Source organism: Pogonomyrmex barbatus, unplaced genomic scaffold, assembly GCF_055798465.1.
Source record: "Pogonomyrmex barbatus isolate J1 unplaced genomic scaffold, ASM5579846v1 scaffold14, whole genome shotgun sequence".
Lineage (NCBI taxonomy): Eukaryota > Metazoa > Arthropoda > Insecta > Hymenoptera > Formicidae > Pogonomyrmex > Pogonomyrmex barbatus.
Window position 1 is genome coordinate 428,411 of NW_028297110.1, and position 18,011 is coordinate 446,421.

Sequence of the window (18,011 nt, forward strand, 5' to 3'; positions counted from 1 at the left end):
TATATCGTTGATGCGTCATGAGATAAATAATTGCTATGTTTTTCTTTTTAATGATTTGCTTTATATCGATCATTCGAAGACGGAAACTAAGACTGATCGATTGTTAAATTATTACGATTGAACGTTCTCTGTGGTAAATATAAGATGTATCAATTTCTGATAAATAATTGTGTATGGAAATGATTTTTTTTTCCGTAATTTCATATAAATGATATTAGGAATTATGTCATATATGAACTTCTGAGACAAAATTCAACCGACAAATTAAATAAAAATATTGCTAACGCAATGCCTTTCGATGAGGGCGCTTTTTCATTACTGATTGCTACTGTACTATTTGGTGATTCAGTTATGACAGAATCTGACAGATTTTCACGACGCGACATGAATGTTGTGCTTGTAACTGGTGGTACAGGACTTGTTGGCAGAGCCATTCAAAATGTTATCGAGCACGATAAAAGAGAAAACGAGAAATGGATATTTATTGGATCTAAAGATGCGGATTTATGGTAGGTTAAATTAAATGATTATTATATATTTAACAACTAAGATTAAATTAATTGAGTTACTAGCGAGATAATAAAATGTAACATTTATTCTGTATTTATTTTAACATGATTTTTGTAGCGATAAAGAAAGTACACAGAGGTTATTCGATTACCACAAACCGACACATGTTATTCACTTGGCTGCCATGGTCGGTGGGCTTTTCCACAATATGTCACATAATTTAGATTTCTTGGTAAATCTAAAAAAATATCTCTATGTTTGTGTACATCTTAGTATTTAATTTCAATTTAATCATAATTTTAATATTATTTTTATTTTTTATCATAGAGAAATAATATACATATGAATGATAACGTTCTGCAAGCTGCTCATGAGCACAATGTTGTGAAGGTTGTTTCGTGTCTTTCCACTTGTATATTTCCCGATAAGACATCTTATCCCATTGATGAAACTATGGTAATATATTGGATACTCTGGCTTTTATAATCAATAAATATATATAAATCAGTTTTATATATATACTTTAGGTTCACAATGGGCCACCACATCCTTCAAATTATGGTTACAGTTATGCCAAGCGACTTATAGATATTGCTAATAGAGGTTATTACGATCAGCACGGCAGATTGTATACCAGTGTAATTCCTTGCAATGTGTTTGGTCCACATGATAATTTTCATTCCAGTGCTAGTCACGTAATACCTGGCTTGATGCGAAGACTATATGATTTGTGCAAAAATGGTATGAAGATTTGTACATAAGCATGATTTGAATCTATTATTGAATTACTGTGTTTTCTATCAGGAGGAAATAGAGAAGATAAAGTATTTACTGTACTGGGCTCTGGCAAGCCCTTAAGGCAATTTATCTATAGCATAGACTTAGCAAAGTTAATAGTTTGGGTACTACGGGAATATGATTCTGTGGAACCAATTATATTGTCAGGTAATTATCGTTTTTTAAATCGTTATATCTGTAATATTTTCTTTTAAATTAATCCCGATGTTTATCAATGTTTGCGATTAATTTCATTGTTAATAAATTGTGAAAGAAAAATAATAATTTTCAGTGGATGAGGCGCAAGAGAAATCGATATCGCAGGTGGCCGAGACGTTAGTACGAACTTTCAATTTTAAGGGAAAGGTGGTTTATGATACGTCGGCAGCAGATGGACAGTACAAGAAAACGGCAAGCAATGCAAAATTACGAAAGTATTTGCCCGATTTTCAGTTTACGCCTTTTGAACAAGCGATTAAAGAGACTGTTGATTGGTACATGAAAAACTATGATCAAGCGAGGAATTAAGATAATAGGTTTGCAAATTTTTACTATAATTATGTAATATTTTGTATTTTACAATATAAATATAAATTACAGTCGGAATTCAGATATAAATACTAAAGAATACAAAATGTTATTTGTTGTAAATGATAAAACTGGAAAATGAATATGAATATAAATATTCAAGAAGACGGGTATTAGCCGTATGGGTTTGTCATATTGTAAAAGAATATTTTTGAAATAAATTATCTTTATATAAAACATTGTTACTCAGAAAATATATAAGGGTTAAAACATTTTATTGATCTTTACAAACGAGATTTGAGATTTCCAGTTATCTCGATATTTTCAGATTGTTAAATAAACATTTGAAAATACGTGGATATTTTTATTGATCTGGAAAGTTACCTACCGAATGTAGGTACTAAAGATAGATCCAAGCGAACACCTGCCACGATGCATTTATTTTCGCTCGTTCGCAGTATTCCCGGAGTATATTTTAATATAGTTCGCACATAAATTTAACCGATAGATCGCTTTATGATGCGTATTGACTACCGCGATGTGAAATATAAACATAATTTCGCAAATGAAAATGGTTTCTTGCAAACTGAGATATAGAAACAAATATAATTGTTTAGCTCCAACTATTCTTTGGTGAATTTTGAATTCAAGCTTTAATTGACTCTCAATGAGTAAAAATGTTCGAAATTAGAATGTCACATGCATGATACAAGATGCTATTTTTTTAAATAACGAAAACTCATTTCACGTTTTTAATTAATCTATATCTTGAATTGGAAAAGGATAATGTTCATCCGTTCGTAAATTACAATCCCGTCAACGTCCGTTTCCCATTGTAAAATATAGTCCCGGTTAATAAGGAAACAGAGAGAAGAATTTTAATTAACCGACGTCAGTACAATCGGCCTAGATCCCAAGAACAATGAACCGAGAAATAAAAAGATTGATCGGTTTTTAAAAAAAAGGTCATGATAATTTTCGCATTGGCGAATGGTCGCCATATTTCGTCGATCGATTCGGGCAAAGATAATCTTATCAGGATACGTCTTCAACTCTTGCGTCGCATGGGACTTTTCGACACGGTGGCGGTCGTTTCCCTCGAGAGAAATGAATTACCGTTTTTTCCCAAAACGTTGCTCACGTATCACTCTACGTTTCTATTCCAAGAAACGATCGATCTCGAACGAACATAATTAACTTTTTTATCGTGGGATTTAAATGGATTATCGGTCCACTTTATGGTTCTTCAATTAAACTGCAATTGATTCTTTAATAGAAATGTAATACAATCGTTACTTTCCTTGGAGATCATTCGTTTTGATAATTTCATTAAATAAAAAATTTTGTGAAAGTAAAATAATTTCTTGATGTTGAATAAAGGAATAAAACTTTACAGTCGCATTAGTAAGATTATAATATATATTGGAAAGTATTATAAAGATATTTTAAATCGTGCTACGATTAAAAACTTATTCTATAAAAGCAATTGTCATAATTGGGGTTATTGATATATTTAACATATTATTTAATTTTTAAAAGATTTGAAATGACGAATTATTTTTTATGAAATACGTATGATCTTTATAACTACCCCATAAAAGATAGGTTTAAATGTTGTACAAGCGCGATTACTTATTAATAAATCTAAATATGATTATGAATCAAATAATGATTTTAAGATTCTTTAAAGAAGATTTGATGAATCGTCCATAAATCAAGCGTGTGCGATAAGAGGATACTGAAAGGGATACTGAAATAGAAGTGCTTGATTATTCACGCTTGTGATTACGTATAATTATATATAATTGTATTCTACCTATGATACGATAGATTTTTCCTTAGAAGAAATCTACATAAATAATTATGTGCTGTGTTAGTTATAGTTATGTATTAAATAATTCGAATGTTAAGGGATATCTCTGAAAGAATGCCATAAATATCAGATTTAAAAATCCAGAATGAGCATTAAAAGAATTTCATAACATTTTTTAGTAATAATAAAATGAAAAAATAATTCAGTAAACGTTACTTAGTGTGTGTATGTGTGTCTCTGATATCACAATTATTATAATTAATTAATAAATAATATAATTTTCTAATTCCTCTCCTTCATTAAATTAGTCAAGATTGATAATAACAAATCATTTATTTTTTTCTACATCACTCTGTAATCATATCCAATATTCAAGAAGAGAGATAAATCAACGGAACAAGATAAATTAACAAACGAAAAATTATTTAATCACCACTATGAAGTAAATGATGTGTTAAATAATAAATCATTTAAATTGAGTTGCGGAATTTTGCATTTCAGCAACCGCAGATAAATCAAAGAAAAAGAAGATAAAAGAAGAAACGAAAGCGCGCACGTGTAAAGAAGAGACAGAAAAACGTCCCTGGGGTGCAACGACGTTCGGCGTCGGGACGCAAGCGCGCCTCGGCGTCGCCACCGCGACGGAGGGGATCGGTGGCAAGGAGGGGGGAGAGGGAGTTCGTCTCGGGTGCCACCTCGGAGTCGGCACGGCTCAGTCGCCTCGGGGTGGTTTGATTCGATGTGTCTCGTCGCTCGTCGGTTCTCCAAGATGTGCTCCTCTCGCGGTGGTGGCGCGGACGCGTCGTGATTACGCGCCCTCGGCACGTGGCCGGTAGCGTACGCGATAGCTCTCAGTGGCCTTCGATATCCAATTTAAAGAGGAGAGAGAGTCAGACGGAATATGACATCGAGGAGACGTGGAGCTCCGGGACGATTCCGGACCCGGTAGCGGTCGTTCTACCGTTCTCTTTCGTCGTGAATTTCAATAGCGTCTCGATAGACTGAGAGGGAGAGAGAGAGAGAGAGAGAGAGAGAGGAGAAATGAACAAAGTTGTCCAATGATTTTATAACTTGCGTCGTCGTCATGCGAAACGTAGCACTGCTCTCTTACGTTTTACGAGGGAACACATAGGAAGCGTGCTCTCGAGAAGGTATCCGCGTAAGGAAGTACATTTGTAAGGGGATAAAGAGACGCGTGCAATCGGCTGGCTGACGGAACTGACGCGACGCCGAGCGTCACCTCTAGCACGACGTCGTTGTTCACGCAGTAAGCACGTCCTGCTCTAAAACATCACCGCATCATCTCGGTTTCAAAAGCGGAAAGGGATTTAAAAGCCGTCATCGAAATTAAGAGTATCGCCTGAGTAGAATATAAAAATCGTAGGAAAAATAACTTACATGTTAATGGAAATTATTTGGAAATTATTTGGATATCACTTGATTAGAAAATATATTACTTTCCATTTTTAAATATATTCACGAATATCTATCGAATTTACTTATCACTGCATTAAATTAAGGTGACAATTGAATTTAGAAATGTTATTATTCTTCAATTAATATAATTATGTTGTTAGTCTGTCATAAAATTTGATCTTGGAAATTTTATTAATTCGTAATTATTTTTCTTAATTATATCATTCTTTAAGCTCGACTGATGTAGCTATTAATTTTATCCAAATGGCGCACGGGGCTTAGTATATGTAATAAATGTGCGATTTGTACAGCATAAATAGTAAAGAATTTCAAAAAAAAGTCGATCTAATTTTAGTTTTTCAAAATAAAATCCTTGGGGAGACAAATGACGCGTTTCGTCGAAATCCATTGTATTTCAAAGTACGGGTTACGTCACCAAAGATAAATGACAGCGTGATAACAATTTGCAACAATAATATAGAAAAATAATGTGAGACCAAAGATAAATTCACCGGTTCATAATTCACGTGTGACATGTCCGCGATCGTTCGCCGACAAACGATAATTTAATTAGACGATATCGATTATATTCACACACGCGTAGGCTCGACAAATTAGCATTACGTTTACGTGTAGACGGTCTCCGTGTATTTTTCTTGTCTTCATCAGCAGTACATTTGATTTAATTTGATACGATAAATTCCTCCTATTCATATGATTTCATTCACGTGGGTGACTTTAAGTCGAAGAACTCGTGACCTAGCCGAGACTAATAAGCTAAATCTTTTCGACCAGTTATTCTGTATTTATGATATTTTCCTTTGATTTGCCGCTCAACACACGCTGACGAACGAATAATTGTGCATGTTTTCATTTTTCAAATATCGTTTTTACTATTGACTATGTTTTTTTTTTTTAAACTTCGTCGGGTTTTAGACTATTTTGCGGAAACGAGAATAAGAGAGAAGTAAATTTTCGTAACTTTTGTTCATTACGGCATACAAAATTTGCCGCCGTTGACAAAGTTTCGCAGTTGAAATTGCGTGAAACTGCGACTGCGTGAAATGCTTCGTTAAATATATGAGGCAAAGACACAAAGAATTTGGAATTTATTTTGGATTTCATTACGACTTTTTAAAGGAAAAATTATTACATTGTTATTTGATTAATACTAATGCAATAGATACGTGACGTAAAGCGAAAGTCGCGGAAAAACGAACTCGATAATTTTAAATTCAACAATTTCAACAGCAAATATTTTCTTTCACGGATAAAACGCAAGTATAAAACGTCAATTCAACGTACATTTACGAGCGATGATACATTTAAGTTCATTGAGTGTTTTACATCAAAATTTTACGTCGTTTCTATCCACGCCACTCTAATCGATATCCCTGATTATATGTACTCGATATGACGTTCATTTTATATCGTAAAAATTGTTACATGGAGACTGTCATATCTCGCGCACGCAGCGCTCGTTACATTTTACAACATACAACCGTCCATTCATAAAAGTCAAACGTGAATGACGAGGAGAATGGCGAACAGAACGTGCTTTCGTATCGTGATTTACGAGAAAAAGAAGGAGAGCGAGAGAAAGAGAAAAGGAGAGAGGTAGCAGCTTCGCTACTCTGACAGGAAGTTTCTCCTACACAATTCAGAGATACTTAACTCTTTAAATGCAAACGGCACAACTCTCTGACCTCTTTGAGGTACGGCGAACGGAAGCTCGCATCGTACCGTTTTCTTCTTCGCGTTTCCTTCGCAGACGAAGCTTGGACAATTTAATTCGCTATTTTACAGTCGGAATAGCCGAAAGCCGTTTTCTTCGTTCGCTGTTTACCGAACATTGTTTTCAAAACAATTTTGTTGACGATATTACGTATTATAAGCGGACGTTCTCTAAAGATTAAGCCTTAGGACGAAATAAAAGGATTTACGTGGAATAAAGATATCACAAAATCAATTTCGTGCAAGTTCAACTATAGTGCGCCATTCATCCCTACAGGAATCGAACTTCCATAAAAACTTTCTGGAGGACGTCGAAGTATATAATACGTAGAGCGAGCAATCTCGTATCTCGATTAACCATTTCCGTAATCGTCGGTGATATTATCGGTGAATAAGAGTGAATATCAGGCAAGGATTATCGTGCCGAGCGGCGCGATGCGGCGTCGCGTCGCTCATCGGCACGCCGTTGGTGGTAGCCAAGAGGAAGTCGTCTCGACGACAAGTAGCGTCGTCAGTACGGCCGCTGAAGAATGGACAACGAACGCGATAAGAAGAGTCACGATTACAGCTGTCAGTGCGCTCGTCGGCGTGGCGCGCGACGCCGACGTCGGCGTCGTCGTCGGTCGTCGCTGTTTACTTACCGCGTTCGCCAGACAAATCGGGCGAGTCGCGCGGTGATTCGCGTGTGAAGTGGATTCGCGATCGCCAGTTTGTTGGATGGAAGACGACGACGACGAAGGTGGCGACGACGACGCGACGCGAGATGCCTGGTATCGTGGTATTCCGACGACGCTGGAGCGTCGGCAGCGACGACCTCGTCGTGCCTGGCGCTTTCCTCTTCATCCTGCATCTCATATGGTGAGTGGAATCAAATTGCCAAATGAAATAGCGATAAAAGGAGTAAATCGTAATATCGAGTAAATACGAAGCAGAAGCTCGGAATATTTTGGTAAATATATAATTGTATGTACGATGTTATATATAATTGTATACCAAACAATTTTCCTTATCCTTTTATTAAAATAAAAAGTAAGAATAAATAATTTTTGTATAAGTTTCGATTTCGCGTAACGTTATTGATCTATCTACTAGTCTAAAACTTATTACTTCCTATATTTATAATATATTTAAGCGATTTTTACGTAATCGAAAGGTCATATGTTAGGTCATATGTTAGTATGCTTTATTATAAATTTAAATTTATTCACTATTCAAATTTAAATCACACTAAACCAGATGCGCATATTCATAAGTATGTCTTATTAGACTGTGCACAATATATCAGAAATTCTTGTGAAAAAATATACATACTTTAAGTAATTGACACAGGTTGAGAATATCATATTCAATTATTAAAGTGTCTATCTATATGCGTCTATCATACAACTTATATTGCAAGTTTTAATTGCAAAATTATCTCTCACATAATTATATCCACATATAATTATCCTTGAATTACATTCAAGTATATTCCTCAAACTTTGAAGCGTTGTTTAACATGTATTAGACTTTTTAACAAACATTTAACATTTAACATTTTAACAAATCCTTTGAGGAATCAAAAGCTGATTTTAGAGAAATTTTTGAGAGACGATATTTTATTCTATCATAACAATTTCCTGTTTAATACTAAATACTTATACTTTAAATTAAGATTTTCAATATATTAAAATTATTTGCGTTTATATGCGGACTTTATTAATTAATTTTCTCTACAGGCTTTGCTCACAGAAAAGATTTTTTGCATTTGATTATTTAGCCAATTAACATCGTGTCTGATACACGTACTGTAATGAAATATCATATCTGTATTTTATTTGTTAGATCTATCGGTTCTCAAAAATTTATTTTTATTAGACTATTTTTTGTCTTATCTCTTGAGGATTAACGAACGTTACCTAACATATTTCAGTTTCGAAGGGTTCTCGAAGTCGACCTATATATCCGATATTTTACGTGTGTCAATTAGGAACTCGTTCGTGGATTCCATTCAATTCATTTCCGTTACGATCTGCTAATTGATTGCGCGAATATCAAGTATACCAGGAACTTGCATCGATATTGCACTGGTACGTAGCATAATCCACGAATCTAAAGCTTCTACCATCCTCCTGAAATATAAATACAGATGAAATTTGCTCAAAAGCAGAATTTTAAATTAGAATAGAAAAAGAAACGTGAAACGTTTTCAACAATGTTTACATTTTTAAATTAAATTTTTTTTTAAACTAATGTTGCATGGGGAAATTCGAATGGAAGAGCTTTATTTTTATTTGAAATTTATATTGCGCGAAGCATGACCAGAGTCGCGTGTAACTTAAAAATAACTCATATCTCTAGATTTTTGCCAAAGACAATCAATTCGAAATTGCTGCGGGAATTCGCTTGTGAGTTTGGTTTTCCTTATCTTCCAAACATCCTGTGCATACAGAAGATATGTACTTTAAATTTAATTCGCTTGTCTGCGGTATACATATGTACGTGCTGGCTCCTCCAAACAATTCTACACGCGCGCTATTTAGCACGAGCTCATGATACTCGGATATAAGCTCGAGAATTCGCGATTCGCGTACATGTTTCGAGTCTCGTATCGCAATTCTGTGTATCGCAATTCTGCCCATTAGCATGCCGACGGCTTTGAAATTGCGCTTGCGGCAACGAGCGAACGAGCGCAAAAATAGTGATACACCGCGTATGAACGGGGGATCATTTTCAAGAGTGCGAGCGCGGCCTTGATTATTCTTGGAACGGGGTATTGGATTGTTATTTTCAGAGTTTGTTGTGTGTAAACGCATGGATTACAGATCTCCTCGTGTCTCCTATGTCATTCTCAAATGAGCACTGTATCAAATATTTCTCACGTGTCTCTCTCGTAACGGGCATGCGGACTCCTTGATTTCAGAATGGAGATATCGCAATCGATAATACGAATAGTTTCAGACATCACACGCGTTGGATAAAAACAGCTAATCGTTAACAAATACTGCAGTGTTTGTGTTTTACGTTTAATAATAAACACCTAAATTGCGAGTCTCAAGAAGTGATCAAATAAGAGATGTAAATACATTTTCTTGTATATGTCGATTTTAAATGGATGATATTAGCAAAATAGTCATAATAATATAATAATATTATGTTAAGTTTATGTTTAAAAAATTTAGAAATAAGTTAAAAAATATTTTTATTTTACAAAAAAGACAAAAGATCTGTAGAAACCAGAAACAAAAAGCAGTTTTCAATTTTCAATCAGAAAAAATAAAAGTTTTATTAATTCAAAAATATCTACTTTCATGTAAAGCTGTAAAACTCACAAAAGATTGCAAATCTGACTGTTATTCAGTTCGACAAGGTGTTTCCGAAAGATTGGCTTTTATTTTCTACATGCATTTTCCATGCGATGCCGGTCATTGTTTTTCAAGAAAAGTCGGTCGCGCGAGAACACTTTTCCCGTGTATTATTAGCGACATGATCGACAATCGCTTCTCGCACAGCTCGTTCGCGACGAGTAGCGCCGCCTGTAAAATAATTGCAAAATAATATCGATAATTTTATTTTTCCTTCAAGTAAAATCTAAACCGATCGAATCTTTGTCGAGCTGATCTTTTCGTAATATTTTTCGTGATCTTGAATTGCAATTTTGATTTGTTCGAGGAATCGCGATGAGAAAAAATAAATGAACGCAAGGAAAGGATCATCCATTTTTATTTTCATCGGTCGCGTAATCGTGATTATCGCTCGATACGTCACGACTAAAGTATCGTTCGTTAGAAACTTGATTCCTTGACAACGTTAGACAATGTTTCGCTATAATCCGTACATTAATAATCTTTTTAAAAATCATTGCTAATGAGAGTTTCCCTTTGTTTTGCTTTTATTTGCTTCTTGAGTAACACAAAATCAAATTATGTTCCACGCGTTCCGCTCGTGCCTGCTCTAATTTTAACTTGTAAAAACATTTAAAAAGATCGATGTAACTTACGAATATTATTATACGTATACGAGAATCCAGCCGAGCAACGTTAACTCTGATGCCTTTTAATTTGATATTTTGATTTGTTTAGGAATGTTTCGTGTTGTGCAATTCCATATTTCATATGACATCGTTCCACGTTTCCGCATTTCCACGTTTCCACGTTTCAGCATGATTCCGGCAGCCGATTGGCTCGGTCCAGTCCGACTTATCCGTCCGTTCGTTCGTCTTTTTCACTTTGCGTTCCCGCTCTTTGCCGGTCGATCGGTCGGTCGGTCAGTGTACTCGGCCGTACTCATCCGATTCGCGCGCGTGCGTGCGTGCGTGCGTGCATAGGTTATGTCGTCGTTGTTTGCGACGCTACGGGATGCCGGGCTTGATCGCGTTCAGCAGACGATGGAGGGTCGGCAGCGACGACCTCGTCTTGCCCGGCGTCGTTCTATTCTACGTTCATCTGTTCGAGTGAGTGTCCGTTTTCTTTTCTTTTCTCGTTTCTTTTCACAGATTTCATTCGTTCGACTCGTTTGAATCAAATGTGAGAGATCGAAGGGTTGGAAAAAATAATGATAGCAAATCGAATATGGCGAAGGGGAAGGAAAGTATAGATGTTTCGTTTAAAAATTTCACGCGCGTAGACTTTTCTATTTCTTAAGGCCCCGCGCACAGGGAGGAGATGTTAGGAATAGGTATAAATATTAAATTTTGAAAATAAAAATTCAGAACGAACATTAAACGTAACGCACAATGAATACAAGTAAGGTACGACTATACTTACGTTTAATTTTTATTCCGAATTTTCATTCCTGTAACAGATATTATAAAACAGAATTAAACAGGACAAAATTTATAATAATATAGAAAACGCGTTTAAGGTTCGTACTGCACGTTCTACAATTATTAGATTATTAATGCGAGTTGCATGAATTTTGAAATTAGAATGAACCTTATATTACATTATAAGTATTAAATACGGTACATTAGCATGTACCGTATAATTTTGCGCGACAAATGGAAAGGAACATTTGTAATTATGTTACCCTGATGAGAATTTCTTTTTCGGAAAGTTTCATTAAAATCCGCTTACACTGTCCGACATTGTTTTACACTTGACTAAACTAGATATTTTTATGTCGAATAATCGTAGAAGTAATAACTTGAAAACCATCATGGCGAAGCGTAAAAACTTTTTCGAAAAGTACTCGCCGGAGGATCGCATCTTCCGATCGAAGAGGATCAAGTCCATTAAAACATCGCGTGTGTATTTACGGTTCGAGACATGTCGAGCAAATTACACGATGAGAAAAGGCGCGATGTGATCGAACGACGTCGATCGAGCTCTAGTTGAGGGCTATTTATTTACAAAGGTGTAATAAGCACGAACCGAGAAGCTTTTCTCGTGCGAGAGCTCTTGACAAACAACAGGAGCGTCTTCCTTTTACTTTTTATTTTACCGTTGTTTTTGCTCTTTGTGAATACCGCGTACGGTGTCGATTTTATAGCTAATACTATTTTTCCGGCGAGATTAAAATGTAAATCTATCTCGTGTGTATTGGCCACACGCGCAATGTATCGAGCTAAAAATATGTTTTATATATCGCAACTTTTTTTTTTTATATCTTTCGCAATTGGAATGGGAAACAGGTTTATATACTGACATTTAGTTTGACGTAACATCGCATCGAAAACTTAATATCTTTTTACGAAGTTTTTACGAAGTTTTCTGCAGTAATCATGATCTCCATTCAAATAAAGATATACGTAACATATAGTAAAGATATACGATACGCAGCTGTAAAGTTACACGTTGCGGGAACTTTACAATCGCAAATTCCAACGTTCTCCGTTAAAATTCGCGATCTCTTGGGATATTTCGCAAAATCCGCGTCACATATTATTCCCCGATGATGGTGGATTCAGAGCATGTAAATTCGTACGAATAATAATCGAAATTTTTCCCATTAATCTAATTCGTAATCATAGTACATAAAATAAGAAAATAATTATAATTTGCATTTCTCGTCTAAAAAGTCACATAAACTGTTATACATAATTAAAAACTAACTGTGAAAAAGGAAAAGAACCAAAGAGCAAGTACGAACTTTTAAGTAAGACTTTCATTTCTTGCGTATTCTGAAATTTTAATTAACCTCATTGTTCATCTTGACGTCACATCAGTCTCTCGAGAGCGAAAGCGAACGAGTGAAACAGAAAATATCGAGTGTGTAAAATATCGAGGGATTGTAAACTCTTTTTTCTCGGAAATGTTGTTTATTTCACAGTTTAGTAGTGGCCGCGAGCATAACTTTACATATTATTAGACGAACAGTGGGCTGTGTGTTCATGAAAAGTATAATCGACGCCTGCAACGCCTTCACATCGTACTGATGTGACGTCGAGATGAACAATGAAGTTAATTAAAATTTCAAAATACGCAAGAAATGAAAATCTTACTTATTTGAAAGTTCGCACTTGCTCTTTGGTTCTTTTCCTTTTTCACAAGTTAGCTATGTATAATAGCTTTATGTGGCTTTTTACACGGGAAATGCAAATTATAATTATTTTATTATTTTATGTACTGTGTGATTACGAATTAGATTAATTTGGGAAAAATTTTATTAATTATAAGTTATAAAAACTTGTATAATTAATCGACATACAAAATATCAATGTTTATCAATTGACGTAAATATAATGTACGATTTATACAAATAATGAATGCGATTAGTTGGCATATTTTTCTGTTTTTTTCTTTTGCTTTCTCTTTTTTTTTTTTCATCAAAGAACAGATATCATCAAATAACATATTTACGTATATAAAATTATAAATATTACACGATGCGACAACATGCCATATATTTTCCCAAAATATCTTTAGTTTGCAAGTTTTACACGCACCATTTATTTGCATCCATTTATCTTCTTTACAAACAAGCTTTCTTTCTCGAGTGGCTTGTTTTGAAACTTCAATTTTTCGAACGGAAAAATCATTGCGTCGCTTTTCACGAAATGCGAAAGTGTCATAAAGTGATTTTATTCCGCCGCTCCATTCTTTGTATACTTTGATAAACCTTCAACATCTTGATAAATATAATAGAAGAGAGTGCAGAATTGTGCCATATTTTTCCAAGCCGTTTTCCAAGCTATCGTATCGCGAGTTGTCAGTGGAAAGCAAATCAATTCCATAGCATGGCATAAAGTAGATTAAACATTTAAGGTACTCTATTGACTAACGAAATTAAGAATTTCTTTCAGAACTTTTCGTTGATTTCGATGAAATTTTTATATTTTTTGAAGATGAGCTGCGAGAAAGGACCATATCAGTATTCATTTGTATTCAGGATACGAATGAATTAAATGTCATCGCGTGACATTTCGCATTTTGAAAACATTAACTTCGGCTTCTGCTTTGGATGAGAAATCAATATGAATAATAATAAACGCATACCGTTTTATTTCGCGGCACTTTAATTGAATTTTTTGCTTTGTACCAAAAAAAAAAGATTGTAACAAATAATTGATCTTTTCCAGTCATAAGAAATTTTTTTACAAGGAATATTTATTTATATACAACATTTTTTTTATTAAATCTTGCTAAATATTATTTCGCATATTTTCATATGCGTTCTATGATACTTATTTTTTCTAATAAACTAATTCCGAAAAGAACATTGTGCAAAAGAGAGAATTATTGATCCACGATGTCGATGTCACGTGAAATCTGATGCGAGCACGAAAATAGGAACAGTCCGCAATCTTTTCGTCGTCAAGGGAGCCGATAGTTAAACAAGTTAATGACAGTGCATCCGTCCGTAATGATTTTGAATGAATCTGCTCACGAAGCTCATATATATTTGAGTTTTCCAATTTTTCGTACATAATATGCTAGTCATAAATCACTGATATATTTTTAAGATAAATTTATCGATGATAAATAATATTCACAAAAAAACAAATTTATCAATTATTAAAATTCTGTTGCTTATAAATAATCGAATGTCTGACATTTACCTTTATGCCTGCTGCGTCGCAGGTTTTCTTTCCATTGATTACGCGCACGTTTTCTGATTCTTTACGTAAGGTATTCTCTCCGACGGGCGAATCCCATAAAATAAAGCAAACTTTATCTTGTTCTTGTGCTCTTACAGCCGCAACTTTTGTTCCGCATTTTTTAATGACCTTTTTCCGTCAAAGTTGCAAAAAGTCGTAGCCGATCGATACATTACGCGCACAAGTGAGACTACAGCTTTTGTCTCCGAATAGCTCTCTCTTTCTATGCGCGTGGTATGAATCATTTAAGGGTGACTCCGCACAATCGGCGGAGGCTACACGTGCGTAATGTCGTCGTGCGTTCGCGTTGATCCTTCGACCCTTATTTATACAGGGTGTTCTAAAACCTATACATATTTTTCGATAGCATTGCAGTCCAAGATGATAAAACACGATCATTTTAACGAGATATCTACAATTCTCGAAATTAAAATCTCCAAATAGATCTCCAAATAGATTATTTTGCTCTGTTTTAATTGACTTGGAGTAATTTTTATTTTCATAGAGTTCTAATAATTTTGATGGATCATTAAGACATATTTAGAAGAAGTTGCTGTTATATAATATTGACTTTATCAACAAATAATGAATTTTGTTAATGAATTTTCTATTCATCAAAGTTGTTTCATGAAAGTTACAAAATTTCTGTTAAATTTATCGCACACAGCATTGATATTGCATGAATATTGCATCATCATGCGTATCGATATGACTAATTGGAGTTGATCTTACGATCTTTTTATCTTCACATCTGGCCAGAAATCTTTTTGCACTCGCAAGATAATTATTAAGCATATCAAAACCGTCTTTTCTATATGTACATGAACCATTAAAAAAATATAACGTTATATACACGGGTACTATTTTTTCCTCGTTATGCAGGCAGCTAAGTATAGATCCAAGCCTATAAGCTCGTTGGAATTTAAAATATGTTAAGTTTAAAATACGTTAAATACGCACATCGGATTATATCCAATTTTTAAAAAACCCGCATCAGGAGATACGATAATATCTCGGTTTTTTTTTGCGTGAATATATATCGATAACATTTTCTTTTCACTTTTTTACATTTATGAAGAAGTAAAGTATGATAGTTGACAATATATAATCAAAACTTTGAATTTCAAAATATCAGAATTTTTTTATTTATATATTGTATATGCATTTAGAAATATGAAAATAATTTGTATTATGGTTAATATCGATTATTTAGAAAATTAAGTATTGATAATTGCTAATTTTTAAATATTTTATGACTTTGCTATTCTTATTTATTTTTATTTATATCATCGTATGTCATTTAATCAAATCTCTATTCTTTCCCGATATGATTACATGACGCCAATAATAACGAATGATAACCAAAATATTGCTGATTTTATGCTTTATGAATTAGACGTGTAGGCAATCAATGTAATCTCAATTCCATGTCCTACGTAGAATCGCCGATCCATTATCGGATTTAAAGCATCAGTGCTTTGACAGAAAACGATCAATAAAAATGATTTCAATGCGACGTATTTTTTCCGATGTTTTTTCTTTACACTAATATTTTTAATATTCATTGAAATATAATATTTTTTGGTAATTAAATGCTTTTTATTGTCTTTTTTATTTAGTTTTTTTTTTTTTTTTTTTATAGATATTACAACAAGGAAAGTTTCAGATTTTTGATACTTTTATAGTTCAAAATCAATAACTATAATAAAATCAATAACTATAATAAAATCAATAATTTTGTTTTTCCTATATACCTCTTATCTCTAATTCTCGAACGCGACCCAGTTAATAATCGCGCAAGTGACAAGCCACGAAAGTTTTGTTTGAACGACAGCCACGTTACGTAATAGCTTCTGAAATAGAAGCATCACGAATTCTAACCTCTCTCACGGTAAATGTCCTTCCCCATTTCGTCTTAACTTTGAAAATTGACGACAAAATTTTTCCTGACATTACCTTCTCGTAGTTGCGGATATTTCATCGTGCATTATCTGCGATAAATTTTCTTCCATTTATTGCGGTTTGTCAAGTACGCAGTGAGATATACATTAATCCGCAATTTTACGAAGTTAATTAAAATAAAAATTAAAATAAAAATTACAACTTACAAATATTGTAGTAAAATGCAAAGAAAATATAAATTCACAAATATAACAAAAATTAGATTTTTTTCCCGAAATAAGAAATGATAATATATTTTAAATAAAATATGTAAATATAATTTGAATAATTATTAATAAATGAAAATAATTATAATAAACACATTGCGCGAATTGTAAATTAAGACAACAAAAGTAGTAACTTGTATACATTTAATTTAGAAAATTTTATTTAACAAAGAAATTTGTTAAAGAAATTTTTGCGAATATATATGATATTTTTACATATCCATCAAAGTGCAAAGTACAAAGAAGTCCGGTGCAAAGTACAAAGAAGGAGATATATAATATTTATTTGCAATAATCGCGTCATGAATTGCGTCATTTCTTTCCCATAGAACGAGAGAGATTTTCGAGATTTTCTCGAAGATGGAAGACGTTCACGCGAACGAATGACATGTCTTATTCATGAGCTTGATGTCACCGCATGTCATCACGCAACTAGGTCGCCACGACTCGTTGCGTTTTGTATTTTGACGTGAGTGCGATCCGTGAAGATAATCATTATGATTTGAGCTGTATGATTCAATAAGTGAACGATAACATTACAGTTCGGGATCATCCGGATGCAGTCAGAAATATCTACAAACATTTCGTAGAATGCTTGTCTTGCATTGGTCATCATGCGACGTTATTTTTTTTAGAGATAAGCAAATTACTACGATACAATGTATGCGCATTCTTCGCCGCTGATGCGTTTGCTGTATCATTGAGTTTTATTTATAATCGATGTAACAATGTGCAAGAAGAATGTTTTAATTTATTTATTAAAAAATATTTTTTCAAGCTAATTTATATCTTATTTACAATTTAAAGATTAATTTTTTCAAGTGTTTAAAAAATTTACTATTGCATCAGATTCTTTAATTTACAGGAAATTATTTACTAAGAATTATCATAATTTTTGCTAATTGCAGAACATCTTTCTGTGATGTTCAATCCATATATACATGCGAAAGATGAGCACTTCTATAAAAACAAAATTCGTAGATTTGTTCCTGCAGTGACAAGATGAACATGCATAGATTCTCGCCAGATTTCTCATTTACATCGGATG

The 18,011-nt window shown here is 33.8% G+C and overlaps 2 protein-coding genes and 1 long non-coding RNA gene across 21 annotated transcripts in view; 2 read left to right on the forward strand and 1 right to left on the reverse strand.

The window, feature by feature from the left end:
• The first annotated feature begins 215 nt into the window (after positions 1-215).
• Positions 216-5,551, forward strand: Gmer (GDP-L-fucose synthase-like protein). 3 transcript variants are annotated; one of them, XM_011635254.3, is made up of 7 exons: positions 216-509; positions 628-742; positions 838-966; positions 1,038-1,251; positions 1,315-1,455; positions 1,580-1,823; positions 4,130-5,551. In XM_011635254.3, exons 1-6 carry the CDS (start codon positions 289-291, stop codon positions 1,813-1,815), a joined length of 1,056 nt encoding a protein of 351 aa, XP_011633556.2. In that variant the 5' UTR covers positions 216-288; the 3' UTR covers positions 1,816-1,823; positions 4,130-5,551. The 3 variants fall into 3 exon arrangements, with proteins under 3 accessions (XP_011633556.2, XP_011633555.2, XP_088929069.1); XM_011635253.3 differs by lacking the exon at positions 4,130-5,551 and adding an exon at positions 1,888-2,052 and having other exon boundaries at positions 217-509; XM_089072943.1 differs by lacking the exon at positions 4,130-5,551 and having other exon boundaries at positions 219-509; positions 1,580-2,052.
• inaE (inactivation no afterpotential E) overlaps positions 4,640-18,011 on the forward strand; it is a 38,683-nt gene continuing 25,311 nt past the window's right edge. For 11 of the 15 annotated variants that reach the window (XM_011635267.2, XM_011635268.2, XM_011635260.2 and 8 more), the window contains exons 1-2: positions 4,757-4,895; positions 7,056-7,636. In XM_011635267.2, the coding sequence (XP_011633569.2) occupies positions 7,542-7,636 (95 nt within the window). In that variant the 5' untranslated portion in view covers positions 4,757-4,895; positions 7,056-7,541. Of the gene's footprint in view, positions 4,896-6,496; positions 7,637-18,011 lie in introns of all 15 variants that reach the window. The other 4 variants (XM_089072923.1, XM_089072924.1, XM_089072921.1 and 1 more) reach the window with 4 other exon arrangements.
• Positions 7,959-16,645, reverse strand: LOC148937353 (uncharacterized). 3 transcript variants are annotated; one of them, XR_016138380.1, is made up of 2 exons: positions 14,757-16,645; positions 7,959-8,889 (listed from the first exon to the last, which is right to left on the reverse strand). It is a non-coding gene; the product is annotated as an uncharacterized LOC148937353 (long non-coding RNA). The 3 variants fall into 3 exon arrangements; XR_016138382.1 differs by lacking the exon at positions 14,757-16,645 and adding an exon at positions 10,758-10,909; XR_016138381.1 differs by lacking the exon at positions 14,757-16,645 and adding an exon at positions 10,090-10,909.